General features: G+C 50.0%; 1 protein-coding gene across 3 annotated transcripts in view; it reads left to right on the top strand.

Moving 5' to 3' along the window:
- PTCH2 (patched 2) overlaps nt 1–16,031 on the top strand; it is a 29,570-nt gene extending 13,539 nt beyond the window's left edge. For all 3 annotated transcript variants that reach the window (XM_072129126.1, XM_072129127.1, XM_072129125.1), the window contains 22 exons: nt 1,861–2,050; nt 2,187–2,256; nt 2,340–2,431; nt 5,520–5,715; nt 5,800–5,921; nt 6,595–6,742; nt 7,108–7,239; nt 7,321–7,476; nt 7,566–7,658; nt 7,759–7,884; nt 8,285–8,403; nt 8,537–8,942; nt 9,029–9,341; nt 9,724–9,866; nt 9,951–10,131; nt 10,242–10,522; nt 10,606–10,743; nt 10,829–10,971; nt 12,394–12,493; nt 12,580–12,855; nt 12,963–13,394; nt 14,202–16,031. In XM_072129126.1, coding sequence (XP_071985227.1) covers nt 1,861–2,050; nt 2,187–2,256; nt 2,340–2,431; nt 5,520–5,715; nt 5,800–5,921; nt 6,595–6,742; nt 7,108–7,239; nt 7,321–7,476; nt 7,566–7,658; nt 7,759–7,884; nt 8,285–8,403; nt 8,537–8,942; nt 9,029–9,341; nt 9,724–9,866; nt 9,951–10,131; nt 10,242–10,522; nt 10,606–10,743; nt 10,829–10,971; nt 12,394–12,493; nt 12,580–12,855; nt 12,963–13,394 — 3,857 coding nt within the window. In that variant the 3' untranslated portion in view covers nt 14,202–16,031. The remainder of the gene's footprint in view (nt 1–1,860; nt 2,051–2,186; nt 2,257–2,339; nt 2,432–5,519; nt 5,716–5,799; nt 5,922–6,594; nt 6,743–7,107; nt 7,240–7,320; nt 7,477–7,565; nt 7,659–7,758; nt 7,885–8,284; nt 8,404–8,536; nt 8,943–9,028; nt 9,342–9,723; nt 9,867–9,950; nt 10,132–10,241; nt 10,523–10,605; nt 10,744–10,828; nt 10,972–12,393; nt 12,494–12,579; nt 12,856–12,962; nt 13,395–14,201) is intronic.
- The last annotated feature ends 892 nt before the right edge of the window (nt 16,032–16,923 follow it).

The raw sequence follows: 16,923 nt of genomic DNA, 5'->3' as shown, positions 1-16,923 counted from the left end.
CATTATTTCTTTATTTTACTTGTGCGGCCCGTGCCAAGGCGATGTGTGCGCTGGCAGCGTCTCTAAACGCCGTGGAAAGACTCCGTGTGTGTGTGCGGTTGTTCAGCGCTTGTTATCACATCTGTAGCTGAAAGGAAAGTTAACCATAGGGTGGGAATATTTCCTGTTTAAACACGACTGGGTGCAGGAGACGACGGAAAAAAGATGCATTAACCCCTTCCCGGACTCCAGACATAACGCCCAGGAATGCCGCTGTTTGTTTTGCAAGTGGGCCGAGACTGACAGATTTAACGCAGCCGCGAGATCCAGACTAAGCATAAAAATATTGGGAATATTTGGGCGTTTCTAAACGCTTTTACTTGACTTGGGGGGGGGGGGGGGGTCGGGTAGACAGAGAGGAGTTAATGACGCAGCGAATTTTGGGTGTGAAGAACCCCCCAGAAATGCTGGAATGTGCGCACATTAGACGCTCACCTGCCCGTTTTAAGACGCTTCACATGAACTGAGACACGGCCAGGACCTCTGCTAACATAATATACAGAGAACACGTGCGCCCCCGATTCCTGTGTCCGGAAATATTGGCCATTCCAGAGCGGCAGTCAACCAGGGGGAAGCAAATGGCCGATCTGGGCAAAGCCTCAGCGCAGAACTTGTAAAGATCCCATTCATCATAAATCCTGAAATATGCAGCCCAATAACTCAAGAGGATTCTGGGAAATGAGCTTAGGGCCCTTATTATGAGGTCCCACCTAGGCCACCTCCCACTAAAATAGTAGAGTAAGGGCCAGGGACCCCGCAATGTTAGGTGTGCTCCAGGAGGGGGCAGGATCTATGGTCACCCCAGACTGCGGAGTGCCTGTAATGACGAGACCCCCGTGGTCGGGTAGACACTCGGTGTCTAAACTTGTAGTTTAGACTTTTATTCCTGTAGATTTTCTGGGGTCCTGACCTTTCCTTTTCCTCAGGTTTGGGCATTTGAGGCTCTTTCCATCTTTCCTGCTTGCGTGGGAGTCTGTGTCTGCAGCAAGCGATGTGTCTGCATCACATGGCGAACAGATGAGAGATGAACCTCCACTATGGGTGGTCCAGATGGATGAAGGAAGACAGGACAGGAGGCAACATAAAACATGGGCCCCCTGTAATTACAACGCTTCCTTCTAATAAACTGTGCTGTATTTATGGGCGCCGTCCGCCTGCGGATGTTAGCGCCACCACAGGCCTCTAGTCCAGCTAATAGCAATGCCTTATGTAGGGGGAGGCCTATATGTAACCCCCTAATGTTGAGGGTTAGGGTTGGGTCTCATCCTCTGAGCCCCCCATACTCTCAGCTAATAGCAATGCTTTATGTAGGGGGAGGCCTATATGTAACCCCCCTAATGTTGAGGGTTAGGGTTGGGTCTCATCCTCTGTGCCCCCCCATACTCTCAGCTAATAGCAATGCTTTATGTAAGGGGAGACCTATATGTAAGTACCCTAATGTTGAGGGTCAGGGTTGGGTCTCGTCCTCCGAGCCCCTCATACTAGCTTCCTCCCCGTTTGATGTTTGTCTCCTCGTCTCTTTTCATGTCTGTTCCCCGGGTTAATTAGGGAGTTGGAATTCCTCAGCAGCGCTCAATGGCTTTGAAGCCCAGATGGACCAGCGCTCCTTCAAATTAACACTAATGACAAGAAACTTTCTTTCTTGCTCACAAAGTTTGCAGGCGGCACGGTGAATACCCCCCCATACAGTTCCCACAGACTGAGAACTCGTTATGACATGGGTGCCTTAACCCCTGGCACGCCAGCGTATATCATCTGCATTATGTCATACACTAGCCAGGAATGCCAAGTATTAACACTCTTCCTTATTCTGCTCCTCAGCGGGAAGCCGGGTCAGCCAGGAGCTCAGCTACACGAAAGAGAAGATGGGAGAGGAGTCCATCTACACCTCACAGATGCTCATCCAGACCCCAAAGAAGGAAGGCGAAAATATACTGACCCAAGAGGCTCTTCTGCTGCACCTCAACGCTGCGCTGGCTGCTAGTAAAGTGCAGGTCTCAATGTATGGAAAGTAAGTGCCATGTCAGGGAGGTTCATGCTCTATGCTGGGGGTGGTGATGCTGCAGAACCTCTTGGAGAGCCAAGCTGAACTGTTAGCTTACTATCCCTGGGACTGAGCATCTCTCATCATTTTCTGCTTTTTGCAGGTCCTGGGATCTGAACAAGATTTGCTATAAGTCGGGGGTCCCTATAATCGAGAATGGGATGATAGAGCGGGTGAGTGCCATGTGATATGATTGGTAGAAGAGTAGATATGGTGGCTATAGGGCAGATCTTTACAGTTCTCTCCTGTCTTGCAGATGATTGAGAAGCTTTTCCCGTGTGTCATCATCACTCCCTTGGACTGTTTTTGGGAAGGGTCGCAGCTGCAGGGAGGCTCCGCCTATTTACCGTAAGTAATTCCCATAAAACTTCACTTGTGGTGGCGGGCAGTGAGCTGTAAACACCCGCTCCTCTAATAACTGAAGTTTAGGGAACATATTTGATGAGGTGAGATTTTTTTTCCATTCTGCGTCCAGTTGGCGGTCGACTTAATAAATTGATGGTGGTCTTCTGCGCCTAAGTAAACATGACAGATGGATAATGGGGCATGTCAGATTTCTGTCACTATCATGGAGGCGCAGGAGAGTGTCATTCCTCCAGAATCTGGCCTGAGATTTACATGTTGTGGCAACCTTGACTGAGCCGGTGTCGCCCCTGCAGGATCTCCCCGGCCGCCCTCCCTCAATCTCACTCCGGCAATTATGTGTCTATTAAGGCTGAGGGAGTGGGGAGCGCTGCAGAGGCTTCTGGTGGGTGGGGGGGTGCAAGTGGAAAGGGGGGGGCAGAGGATGGAAGCGCGGACAATAGTGACTATTCTTTGTGTTTACAAGTGTGTTTATCTATATGGGGCCCAAGCTGAGCGCCTGCTTTGTCAGCAAATGGTAACAGAAAGTATTCTCATGCTAATGATGCTGTAAATGGCTTCAGTCGCTAAACAAATTGAAATGCTGCCATTATTCAGGCCGCTGGTGGAATAAAGAACTGTGGAAGAGAGGGGAGCACCGAGAGACAGAGCGAGACAGAATGAGAGAGCGCAAGAGAGAGAGGGAGCGAGACAGAATGAGAGAGTGCAAGAGACAGACAGAGATTGAGGGAGCGAGACAGAATGAGAGAGTGCAAGAGACAGACAGAGAGCAAGAGAGAGGGAGTGCAAGAGAGGGAGCAAGAGCGAGACTGTGAGAGAGGGAACGAGACAGTCCGAGAGAGAGCGGGAGCTAGACAGAATGTGAGAGAGATATGGGAGTGAGACAAGCGTGACAGCCAGACAGGGAGAAGGAACAATATAGAATGAGAGAGACAGTCAGAGAGGGACAGAGTACAGGAGTGAGACAGTGCAAGAGATTACGAAGTATAATGCATTATAATAGTGGATCGTTGTGCGGATCATACGTCCTCACTGTGCACCACATATATTATTATGGATGTTATTTAGACCACTATTTTTTGGCTTTAAACAAGGGGGTGTGGCTTATTGTGCAAGGGGTGTGGTCTAATGGAAGAGTCTAGAAATGGGACACCAAATGCCGAAACTTTGCCAAAATTTGAAATGTAATCTGGGCCATGAGAAGTGTGGCACCACGGTCATCCTGTAGCACCCTGTGATGGATCTGGCCTGAGGTTATGCTGTAGAGACTCTACAGGTTATTCATCCTGGTGTCCGGCCTGTGAGATGCTCTGCGGGCCCCGACCGCCTCTCCTGAGCCGGGTCCAGGCTGTCGCCTCTTCCACTTCAGTTCAGCCTTGGGGATGGCTCCTTCAGAGAGTCAGAGGGAGAGGCCGCAGAACAAAGGAGCAGTAATGTGTGCAAAAAACAAAAGCCGCGAGTTGGCTTCAGTGAAGCAAAAAAAGGACGGATAAAGGGACTTCACTGTGGAAGCAACTGCCAGCCGCTTGGTATGTGGGAATCTGGAAGAATCAGCCTCGTTTCTGGCCAGATTTAATGAATTATTGCACTACCCCTCCCTCGCCCCGTCTCTATGTGTTGTGTCCCCTTCTCGGCTAATGTCCCCGGCGGTGGAGCTGGTCGGGGGAGGAGGACTTTGTATCTTTCTCTAGAGCGGTCTCTTTCTAGATGGCCTAATGATTGGTGGGCCCCAGGATTCGGCGCTCAGGGATGTTTTGGACCATGGAGAGGCAGTAAAATAAAGCTGCCCCCCTCCACCTACCTCCTCCTCCCTCTCTCCTCCCTCCCCCTCATTCACCTCCCTTTATCTGGGGGCTTGAGAAAACACAGAACTTGTTACGTGGGGTCATCACATCCTTTGGAGGGGTAAAATGGTGAATTTCCCAGCATCCAAAGAGGGGATGCGAGGACCCATAGCCTCTGTAAGCCAGTTGTTTGGGGGGCCCACAGATCGAAGTAGATGCCCCCTTTTCATGGGAGAATTTTCTTTGCTTTCTGTTAACCCATCAGTTGCTGGAGCTCAGAGAAGCGTGAGAGCGTGTCCATCAGGCTTTCAGCGTGCACAGATAGGGGGGCGATCCTAGACATCCAGGTCTATTTTCTGTGTATATGAAGTTGTCTAGGACACTCTGACCAGTATACCAGCGTTACAATGTATCAGTGTAGAAGCCGCCATAGTACTGCTCACACAGCTGCTGCGCTTGTTGCAATGTATTAAACTGTGCAAATGTCTGTGCACTGATACATTGTAACATGACTCGGCTCTGTGAGCAGCATCGGGTCAGGGAAATACTTCAAGCTATGATTGTTTCCATTCTCCTGCAGCAAGCAGAGATCTTGAAGAAGTGAAACATATGGGGTATCGGTCTGTTGTCCTCCACGCCTGCTCTTCTGGTGGCCTCTGGTGCTGTGGTTATATCTTTCCCCCTTCCCAGCATTCCTTGCAGGGATTCCCGGTCTATCAAGATGTTAGTGCGCTGCTGATAATTGCCCTGACTTGCGCTACGTGCGGATGACATGGGAGGACATAGCTTTGTTCCCCTGTGTAACAGGATAATACATGCTCTTTCTTCTTCCTCAGCATCTGGCACGCCTCATTGGGTAAGGGGGGACGCATCCCCAAGGAGCAGCTCCGATCTGAGAAGGCAGCAGGAAAACCCTTAAAATAACAAAGAGATTTAATATCAATTTATTTTTACCTTAAATTCCCTCCAGCGCTTCAATGGAATGTAAACAGTCTGCGACTCGAGGCTGAGGGGGGGCGTGTCGTGATATAGATGTCATGTATACAGGGGCCTCCAGGGATGTGTTACCCTACTTGTGGCCTGCAGCTGTCAGGGAATGATGGGAGTTGTAGTTATACAACAGCTGGAGGGCCACGAGTTGGGTAAACCTGGTCTGTAGCCTGCAGGGTCGTAGCATGTAGATCAGAGAGGATAAAAGCCCTTGACTATAATTTGCATCGCACAATCATGTATTAGAACATCTCCCATGTGTTCTATGTAGTAATATGTTTAATATTTCTATGTTCCAGGGGAAGGAGAGACATTCAATGGACAAATCTGGACCCCCTCCAGCTGATGGAGGAGCTGAGCCAATTCACCAGCCTCGATGGCTTCAAAGAGATGCTGGACAAGGCTGAGGTGGGACAGGCGTATATGGAGCGGCCTTGTCTCGACCCCACGGACTCCGAGTGTCCAGACAGTTCCCCCAACAAGAAGTCTCAGGAGGTCAGTACTTTATATAGATACGCTTTATGCCATAGGCCCAGTATATTCCCAGGATAATGTTATAACACATATATTGTATTGCAGACCCCAGACATTGTCACCACACTTCAGAACGGTTGCCACGGCTTCTCTAAGAAGTTCATGTACTGGCAGAAGGAGCTGATTTTGGGTGGGATGTCTAAAGGATCCAGTGGAGAGTTGAAGAGGTAAGGCGTTACCCCTCTCCCTCCCCTTTAATACTCTGTGCTGTGCCCGTCCTCTCCTCTCCTGTAATACTCTGTGCTGTGCCCATCCTCTCCTCTCCTGTAATACTCTGTGCTGTGCCCGTCCTCTCCTCTCCTGTAATACTCTGTGCTGTGCCCATCCTCTCCTCTCCTGTAATACTCTGTGCTGTGCCCGTCCTCTCCTCTCCTGTAATACTCTGTGCTGTGCCCGTCCTCTCCTCTCCTGTAATACTCTGTGCTGTGCCCGTCCTCTCCTCTCCTGTAATACTCTGTGCTGTGCCCGTCCTCTCCTCTCCTGTAATACTCTGTGCTGTGCCCGTCCTCTCCTCTCCTGTAATACTCTGTGCTGTGCCCGTCCTCTCCTCTCCTGTAATACTCTGTGCTGTGCCCGTCCTCTCCTCTCCTGTAATACTCTGTGCTGTGCCCATCTTCTCCTCTCCTGTAATACTCTGTGCTGTACCCATCCTCTCCTGTAATACTCTGTGCTGTACCCATCCTCTCCTGTAATACTCTGTGCTGTGCCCATCCTCTCCTCTCCTGTAATACTCTGTGCTGTGCCCGTCCTCTCCTGTAATACTCTGTGCTGTGCCCATCCTCTCCTGTAATACTCTGTGCTGCGCCCCCCCAATGCTAATCTTGTCCTTCCATATCTCAGGGCTGAAGCTCTGCAGACCATGTACCTCCTGATGAGCCCGGGGCAGCTCTATGAACATTTCAAAGATGACTATGAAATCCATGACATCAACTGGAATGAGGAGAAGGCCGCCGCCATCTTGGAATCATGGCAGCGGAAGTTTGTGGAGGTTTGTGATATTTATTATCACATTTATCTCCAGTGGTCAGTCACTTATAAAGAAAGGTTTGTCCATGGGTGGGTTACAACAGGTCAGAAAAGGGGTCAGCAAATGAATGGGGGTTGGTTTAGCCAGAAGAGCGTGAGCTTCTCCAGAGACCAGGTGACCTCAGCCAACCTCTGCCCCCTACGCCCCCTGGCATCTGTACTCATCACTCTCTTGTTTAGAGGGGGGTTGTCTGGTGTGAAGGATAAGATAACATGGAGAGCAGAGATTCCAGTCATCTATACTATATACCCCCTACTCTGGCATTGGGGTCCTGCCGCCCCCTTGTCCTCAGAGAGTAATGATAACAAGGTGTCATCTGTTCACAGCAAGCGCAGCAGTCCATCCCGCAGAATTCATCCCAGGACATCCACGCCTTCTCCACCACCACCCTCAATGATATCATGAAGTCTTTTTCGGATGTCAGTGCCATTCGCGTGGCTGGCGGGTACCTGCTGATGGTAAGTACTCGTGTACAGACCTTCTGTTGTGATGATTTATTGGGGACATGGTGTAGTAAATTTCATCTCCTTTCCTCACAGCTGGCTTATGCCTGTGTCACCATGCTGCGCTGGGATTGTTCCAAGTCTCAAGGAGCAGTGGGTCTGGCTGGCGTCCTCCTTGTAGCTCTCTCTGTGGCATCGGGCCTGGGACTCTGCTCCCTTCTTGGCATCTCCTTCAATGCGGCAACAACCCAGGTAATGACTCAGGACAAAGCCACTTCTTATGCGTCACACATGCCCTGTACTGCAGGCTTCTTATACAATGCTTGTCTCTCCCCGTGTAGGTGCTGCCGTTTCTCGCACTGGGTATAGGTGTGGACGATATGTTCCTGCTGGCACATGCCTTCACAGAAACCAGCTTGAGTACCCCTCTAAAGGTGAGTGTCCGCATTCACGTTTATGAAAGTGACTTCACTTTAAACTCTGCCCCTGGTGTTGCCTCTGCTTACCGCCACGTATCTTATTTATTCCTTGTAGGAAAGGACGGGCGAATGTCTGAGACGCACAGGAACAAGTGTAGCGCTGACATCCATCAATAATATGATTGCTTTTTTCATGGCGGCCTTGGTTCCGATCCCAGCATTACGGGCGTTCTCCCTGCAGGTAACTTACACTGACCCTATCTTACTGGTACTAAAGGGTGAGGATCTGTCCATGTCCATACTTCATTTCATGTGACCCTGGAGGGTAGTGAAAGGTGAGACCGCATCAGAGGTCTCTAATGGGGATTGTCCGGGCTGCTCAGGTGAAAGGTGACTTCAGTACAAAGGACTTGGATACATTAAGATGTCACATCCCTGGGGGCTTACGGGGGAGGGGCTGGTTCATCTGCTCCTCTTGCTGGGTGGTCTGCTAGATAAGGGCGGACTGGAGACCACAGGATGTTTCCATCTAATTATATACAACTTCATGTCTGGAATGTGAACTGTAGAAACATTACATAAGTGATCAGAACCTTCTCCAGATCTTCAGTGCCCTGACTCCATCTTCTTCTTCTTTCCAGGCTGCTATTGTGGTCGTATTTAATTTTGCAATGGTTTTGCTAATATTTCCTGCCATATTAAGCTTGGATCTGCATCGTAGAGAGGATCAGAGACTGGACATTCTCTGCTGCTTCTACAGGTAGGTAAAAGCAAAGCGTCATGTCATTGCGTATCAGGATGTTAGCGATCTCGGGGCCTTGTGGATCCGATTAGATCTCATGGTGATTCAGGTCATTCTACATATTTCAATGTCTTCCCTTTCTTGTTTGCAGTCCTTGCTCTTCCAGAGTCATTCAGATTCAACCTCAAGAAATGCCTGATGCCAATGACAATCACACATACCATCCGTCATCTTATGGGAATTCCACCATCACTACCAGCACCCACATCACCACCACCGTCCAGGCCTTCACCCAGTGTGACTCCTCTGGGCACCACGTGGTCACCATCCTGCCGCCAACCTCCCAGATCTCCACTTCACCTTCTGTTATCGTCCCCACTGTGGACCCTTTGGGGTCACAGGTTTTCGGACCCTCAAGTTCCACCCGGGATTTGCTGTCTCAGGTGAATGAAACCAAAGGAAGGCGTGAGTGTGTCCCTCTTCCCTTCCTGAAGTGGAGCCTCTCCGACTTTGCCCGTGAAAAGTACGCCCCTTTATTGTTGAAGCCAGAGATGAAGGTGAGTTATTTGAGCAAGGCTTAGTCAGATCTGTCAGGACCTGCTGATACTCCGGTACTGAGACCTTTTTGGCTTTTCTTCCTCAGGGAATTGTGGTTGCTCTCTTCATGGCTCTCCTAGGCCTTGGCTTGTATGGAACTACCATGGTTCATGATGGACTCTACTTAACGGACATTGTCCCTCGAGAGACAAAGGAATACAACTTCATCTCTGCCCAGTTCAAGTATTTCTCCTTCTACAACATGTTCATCGTTACTAAAGGCGGCTTTGACTACCCCAAGGCTCAGACATCCTTGTACCAACTCCACGAATCCTTTGGCTCAGTCAAGTATGTCGTCCGAGAGGAGGGAAGAGACCTTCCCAAAATGTGGCTGCATTATTTCCAGGACTGGCTGAGAGGTGAGGAAAGGATTGATCCCTAATATTTTATTATGTACATGGTTGCATCGGGCGTATGAAGACCTGCAAGACTCTGTGTAGGGTCGATCATTATACTAGGATACGACCTGCAGAAAGCTGTTTCGTTATGCTAGGAGATGCCCAATGTGACTTCACAAAAAGGTTGCGCAGGGCATATAAAGATCTGCAGGACACTGTCATAGTTGGAGATGCCCAATGTGACCTGACCAGAAGGTCGCACCAGGTGTATAAGACCTGCAAGCCGCTGGAGCTGGTCATTATACTAGGAGACGCCCAAAGTGACCTGATCCTCTCCGTAACTTTTTTTGTGAAGGAATTCCCTTTATTTAGTCAATAATTGTATGATCATCCTCATCCCCAGGTCTGCAGGACTCCTTTGACAAGGATTGGCAGTCGGGCCACCTCTCTCCGGATAATTACCGTAACGCCACCGAAGATGGCATTCTGGCTTATAAACTCCTCATCCAGACAGGGAACAAGAAGGACCCCTTTAATTTTGACCAGGTCAGTCTTTATTCTGCATAATGCTGGGAAACTTGTGAGTAAATTCCCCTTCCACTCTTACGTTGTATCTTCTCTCCTGTGCAGCTCGGCACTCGGCGACTGGTGGACGAGAACGGCCTGATTCCTCAGGATGCTTTCTATATCTACCTGACCGTGTGGGTGAGCAATGATCCTCTGGGCTATGCTGCCTCACAGGCCAACTTCTACCCTCAGCCTCCAGAATGGATCCATGACCGATATGACACCATTGGGGAAAACCTGAGAAGTGAGTTTATATATCACGTAGGACGTCAGACCTGTGCTGCATCATTACGCCGCATCTTGTACACGTCATCTGGGCATATTGACGATCTATTAACCCCTCTCTCATCTCAGTTCCAGCTGCAGAACCCATTGAATTTGCCCAGTTTCCCTTCTACTTGAACGGTCTGCGCCAGACGTCAGATTTTATTGAAGCCATTGAGAGCGTGCGTTCCGTCTGTAAGGAGTTTGCGGAGCAGGGGGTGTACAGCTACCCCAGCGGTTACCCCTTCCTCTTCTGGGAGCAGTACATCGGTCTGCGGCACTGGTTCCTGCTGGCCATCAGCATCGTCCTGGCATGTACATTCTTGGTGTGCGCCCTTCTCCTGCTCAATCCCTGGACAGCTGGCATCATTGTAAGAGCCCTTACTATGCTAAGTTATCAGCGTGAGCGAGGCCCCAGGACCCCTGTACTGACCCGTCTCTTGTTCTTCACTAGGTGTTTATCTTGGCAATGATGACGGTGGAGCTGTTTGGCATCATGGGGCTGATTGGTATCAAGCTCAGCGCCATCCCTGTGGTAATCCTCATCGCCTCTGTTGGCATCGGAGTAGAGTTCACGGTTCATGTGGCTTTGGTAAGTCCCTAGTGTAACCATTTGTCGTTCCAGTGATTTTCTATAAAACAGACGTTTCCATTAATCCTATGTCTTTTGCCTGCAGGGATTTCTCACCGCTATTGGTGACCGGAACCAGCGCTCTGTACTCGCTCTGGAGCATATGTTTGCTCCAGTTCTTGACGGCGCGATATCCACTCTTCTCGGGGTGCTGATGCTGGCAGGATCCGAGTTTGACTTTATATTAAGGTAGAGTTTTATTGTCAGAACTGTGTGTTCTCTGTCCTTCATGTGGGTTCATGATATCTGATCAGGACTCTTCAGCCTCAGCTCACAGATCGTATTGTAATCATGAGCTGCAATACCACCTCTAGCCCATATATAAAGGAGGCGCTGTTCCTTCACAGGACGCATTCATTCCGATTTTAAGTACCGATATTACAGTAGCCGTGAAGTGGAAAATGCGCAGCAGATTGGGGGACCCATAGCGGTGTCTGCAGCAGAATGTCAGCTGCAGCCATTGTGCTGCAAAAACCATCATCGCCCTCGCATTTTAACCTTTATATTTCAAAGGTTAAAAACCGCTGCATATATATATTCAGCCTAGATCATCCACTTTTCAGCCTTTTCCGAAATTTACACCATGTGCGAATTCTCCCCAATTCTTGTTCATCTCCTGTTTTTTTCTTTCTGGGTGTGTGGCCCCGCAGCATTCCTGCAGCTCAGGCTAATATTGAATGTTCTCCAGCTCTGAAGGGGTTAAATTAAATATTTAGACCCCTCAAAAAACCCTAGGCAGTGCATTGACGTAGTTTGGGGGGGCCGAGCTGGCGCGAGATTACAGCCCTCTCATGTGTTTAAAAGACGCAGGGTCTGAATCTCATCCAAAAGCCTTGTACGACCTGGGAGGTCTTGTTTAGAGGAGCCGGGAGGAGGGAGAGGGAGCAAGTCCTGACTGATCAGGAAATAGCAGAGCGATCCCTCATGTAAACAGACATTCTGTGCACAGCCATGCTGCGGTCTAAACAGCTGAAGTCTCTCAGAGACCCCCCACCCCCCACTCCTAAACCAAACACTCAATGAGAGAGATTACTGCACCCAACATAAACATCACATCCACTTCTAAGAACTCTGCTGATTCACATCTTGGAGCAGAGGCCCCTTAACCCTTCCTATGCCACGCGCCTGGACGGGGCTAATGTGGTGCTGGCGTCACGCTCCGCCAACACGCTGGGGTTAAAACCTCCATGGAAGTGCGGACAGTCCTTGTTCCTGGCACCGGGACAGGTGACCCAGTTCTGCTCACGTCAAGCTTTCAGCTTTCTTCTGTGCCAAGGACGCTCTTCTTTCCATCTATCCTGCGCTCTCACGCTGTGTGCCTCTCCCCTCCCCCTCCCTACAGGTTGTAATGGATGGATGGTGGGGGGGAGGGAGAGTTCAGGAAGCAGGGGGCACCCCCACTGACAGGGAAGGAATCCCCGGGGAAGCTGACATCAGTGGGACTGGCCCTTTAAGGGTCCTGTGTAACCTCTTCCAGCCCGTGAACTGCTGGGAGTTGTAGTTGAGAAATTTCTGGAATGTTTGTACAATCTTGAGGAGGAGGGAAAATAAATGCATTGGTTTCCTGTGACTGCTGCGGACCCCTGGTGATGATCCCCCTTCTCTCTTTAGGTATTTCTTTGCTGTGCTCACGATCCTCACCATCCTGGGACTGCTGAACGGTCTGGTGCTGCTCCCTGTCCTGCTGTCCTTGATCGGACCCCCAGCTGAGGTGAGTCATGTGATCATCGCATAGGTAACACAACAAGGACCTTATCTGTGTCACTGTAGGGATAACACAATGTCTTGTATCCATAGGTGACCCCTACGGACAATAGCAGCCGCCTCCCGACCCCCACCCCTGAACCCCCACATCTCAACCACCACGCCTTCTACATGCAGCACAAAACCGCAGGACGAGGGGGCTTCAGTGATCCTGAGGACTCCTCCGAATATTACTCCGAGACCACCGCTACGTCAGGCATGGAGGAGGATGACCCCCAGCTCTATGAACGCAGCCCCTATATCATCCCCCCCAAACCATCACACATCCTGCTGGAAGCCAGCAAAAACCCCTCGCACCCGAAGATCATGGTGAGGCCCCTAACCCACAGCGCCACCCAGTGGCCAGACTTCAGTGCAATATGTGGACTTTTTTTTTTATATGATTTTTTTATTAAATACTTATTTTTGTGTTGCAGCTGGTGAAGCCGTGTAAAGGAAGTCAAGGAGACGTCCTGCAGGACAATAGTGAAAAAACCCAGGATAATAAGGACTCTCAGGAGCCTAAAGACTGGAGAAAGTGTCACCAGGGGTCTGCATGGGCCAAGCAGCCCCCCACTTCCAGGACTCAGTACAGTAGTCGGCCTCTGGGCCACAGGACTACCCCTCCAGCCTACTGTACAAAGGTGACGGGCCCCAGCGGCTCCATCACTACCGTGACAGCCACGGCCTCAGTGACAGTCGCAGTGCACCCCAGCCTGCCCGGCGCCGTGCGGACGTACAGCCACGAAGGATACGAAGACAGTGATGCCGACTGTATGGAGCACAGGACCACATGGGCCAGGAGCAAAAACCGCCACCCGGAGGTGTATGAGCTGGAGGACCTGGAGCGGCCGTCTGCTGTACACTAGGTCAGTACATGGAGGCTGTGGGCCAGTGGTGGTCAGTGGTACTGCAGCTGCCTGTCATTAGAGAAGCAAAATATCCCATCACCTAAGGCCGGCAGCACACGTGGCGTTTTGAACTCGTTTTTGGGCCGTTTTTAAGCAGTCCGTTAAAAAACGCATGCATTTTTGATCCGTTTTAATTAAGATAATTGGTAAAACCGGTCAAAAACACATGCGTTTTTTAACTCATGCGTTTTTTAATGGACAGCTTAAAAACGGGTTCAAAACCCCATGTGTGCCGCCGGCCTAAGACTGCATTCACATGGTCGTTTTGTTTACGGTAACGCATGCGTTTTCAAACGTTTTCATCACAACAGCTGAGAAAAGAAGATTTGCCTAATTACATTGCAGTCAACATTTTGTTTACAAAACGCGTGCGTTAACGGAACGTGTGGCATCACCCTAATCGTTATAGATTCTTGATTCAGGCCGATATGGAGTAAAGGCCATTAACCATTTCTAAACCTGAGGCTGAGATCTACGTTGCATTTTCATTGCCAGTTTAAAACATAATGCAAATGCATCAGCTAAAAGGCCTCCGATGGAAGTATAGTTGTCGAAAGTGCAGTGAGGGAATGCACCCTAACGGGGATGTACAGGAACAACATGTCACCGGCAGAGCTATTTCTGTAAGAAAGCAGCCAAGTTCTTGAAATAATAGACGTCCCCTTTAAATGGCTGAACCCGCCCCCCTCAGTGCTGCAGAGCTGTGTATATGTAGTTGCTGCAGATGTTGCAGGGTTTTAACACTTTCTTTTCATTCCTTCACAGTGTAAACCTATAGTTCCAAGCTCCAGGACCCCGCGTTTTTGTACAGAAGCCCCGGAGGGTCTGCGAGGAGAAGACAAGCTACTAATCGGAAGAGATCTCCTAGTATTAGAGACTGTGATGACATGGAGAGGCGCCGATATTTAATAAGCTGATAATGTACTGTAGAGGCGGGAGAGGGGTGAGACCCCCAATCCTGGCCCCAACCCCCAATCTTCTGTCTCCTGCAAATCGCCAGTTTTGCTGCTATCTGTTTACTCCTTTGTTGCTGGAGTCCTTTGTGTTAATGTAGAGTTTCTTCCCTGTAGAAAATTGGGAGAAAAATATCAAAAGGAAAAAATATTCAAGCACTTTCCTTCCCCGAGCGCTGACTGTGGCGCAGTTGTTACAGTGTATCAGGACGTATGATCTGTTACATTGTATCTTCCTGCATCTATGCAAAATTTCTCAACATGGAGCTTTAAGGTGCCTCCCTACCTCCACTGTGTAGTATGGAGCTGCGCAGGATCTTTGTCTCGTGCCTCCCTACCTCCACTGTGTAGTATGGAGCTGCGCAGGATCTTTGTCTCGCGCCTCCCTACCTCCACTGTGTAGTATGGAGCTGCGCAGGGTCTGTGCCTCGCGCCTCCCTACCTCCACTGTGTAGTATGGAGCTGTGCAGGGTCTGTGCCTGGCGCCTCCCTACCTCCACTGTGTAGTATGGAGCTGCGCAGGGTCTGTGCCTCGCGCCTCCCTACCTCCACTGTGTAGTATGGAGCTGCGCAGGGTCTGTGCCTCGCGCCTCCCTACCTCCACTGTGTAGTATGGAGATGCGCAGGGTCTGTGCCTCGTGCCTCCCTACCTCCAGTGTGTAGTATGGAGCTGTGCAGGGTCTGTGCCTCGCGCCTCCCTACCTCCACTGTGTAGTATGGAGCTGCGCATGGTCTGTGCCTCGCGCCTCCCTACCTCCACTGTGTAGTATGGAGCTGCGCAGGGTCTGTGCCTCGCGTCTCCCGACCTCCACTGTGTAGTATGGAGCTGCACAGAGTTTGTGCCTCGTGCCTCCCTACCTCCACTGTGTAGTATGGAGCTGTGCAGGGTCTGTGCCTCGTGCCTCCCTACCTCCACTGTGTAGTATGGAGCTGCCCAGGGTCTGTGCCTCGCGCCTCCCGACCTCCACTGTGTAGTATGGAGCTGTGCAGGGTCTGTGCCTCGCGCCTCCCTACCTCCACTGTGTAGTATGGCGCTGCCCAGGGTCTGTGCCTCGTGCCTCCCGACCTCCACTGTGTAGTATGGAGCTGCACAGAGTTTGTGCCTCATGCCTCCCTACCTCCACTGTGTAGTATGGAGCTGCGCAGGGTCTGTACCTCCAGCAATCTCCACAACTAGAGCTCTTGTCCGCCCCGTCGCCCCCCAGAACTTGTAGCACTGCAGATTCTCAATGACTACATGACTAATTAACCTCTTAATGATGTTGTCCAGCACTGAAGTGGTTACTGGCTGTGACTGCTGGGTATATGGTCCTTTATAGGACATGGATATATTGGTCCCGCTTCAGGGGCCGCCATAGTATTCTGGTGTTAATTAATATAATAATAATTATTATTAGCGTGGTATATGTATATATATATATATAAGATGTGAATCGGCAGCTTCTCTAACAAATATATATATATAAATATTAACCCCCCAGAGGCCGAGGCGCGGGGGGCTGTGGACTGAAGGTTGTCGCTGCGCCAAATCTAAATTATTTATATTAAATGGAAAGAAAGGTTTATTTTTGTAGATTGTACAGAAGTCGTAGTCGCCGACCGAAGTCTATTTTTAAAGAGTAAAATATATATTATATATGAACGTTATTCTTCTGTCTTTCCTTGTGTCGTGTGCGGGAGTCACCCATAGGGGGCATGTGTCTCCATCATACTGGGACAGCAGCCAATCAGAGGGGGAGGGACCAAGGATGATGCAGGGGGCGTGTCTCAGACTCCATGTAGAGGCATATTGGAGTCACAGACCTGCCCTGAACATGAGAATGTTCCTGTCCAGTAAGGACTGATCGTGTCTTAAAGGGGATGTCTAGGGTCAGGTATACATGGCTGCTTTTTTCCATAAATAGCCTCCATCAGCTACAGGGAAAAGCTGCAATACCACACACAACCTGCGCATAGGGGGGGCGCTGTAGGGAAAAGAGCGCCCCCCCCCCCAATCTACTATCAAGACTGGATAAACAGGAGACGGATCCGTGCGGCAGAGATGCTCTGCTTAGGTAATAGTCTGCACTGATACAGCTGAGGTTTTCCTGCAATATGAGAGCTGGACCAGGTGAGAGGTTCAGCCACTACAGCAAGCGGAGGTACTGACATGAAATACAAAGGACCTAAAGGATCACATTCATTCATGAAGGCTGGAAGGAATGAGAGCCGCGCACTGATTGGTCAATAGGAACAACAAAGACCTTAAAGGGCTTCATGTAATTAAAGGGATTGTGACTCCAGGTCCATGCTGCGCCCTGTGAAAGTGATGGACATGACGCAGTGGATGAGGACAGTGACCCTTGTCCTGCTGACCGTTGAGGGTTTGTTTCAGTTTCTTCCACTGTAAACAATGTGAGCTGATAAGACTGATACATTGTAACAAACTTCTGATACATGTGTAACAAACAGCTGTAACATTGTCTAGACTGGGTAATATTGTAACAAACCCTCAGCTCAGAGCAGTGCTGGCCGCCTGTTCTGTAGCGCCACCT

This window comes from Engystomops pustulosus, chromosome 10, assembly GCF_040894005.1.
Source record: "Engystomops pustulosus chromosome 10, aEngPut4.maternal, whole genome shotgun sequence".
NCBI classification, from domain to species: domain Eukaryota; kingdom Metazoa; phylum Chordata; class Amphibia; order Anura; family Leptodactylidae; genus Engystomops; species Engystomops pustulosus.
This window is presented reverse-complemented; position numbering and strand designations above follow the sequence as displayed.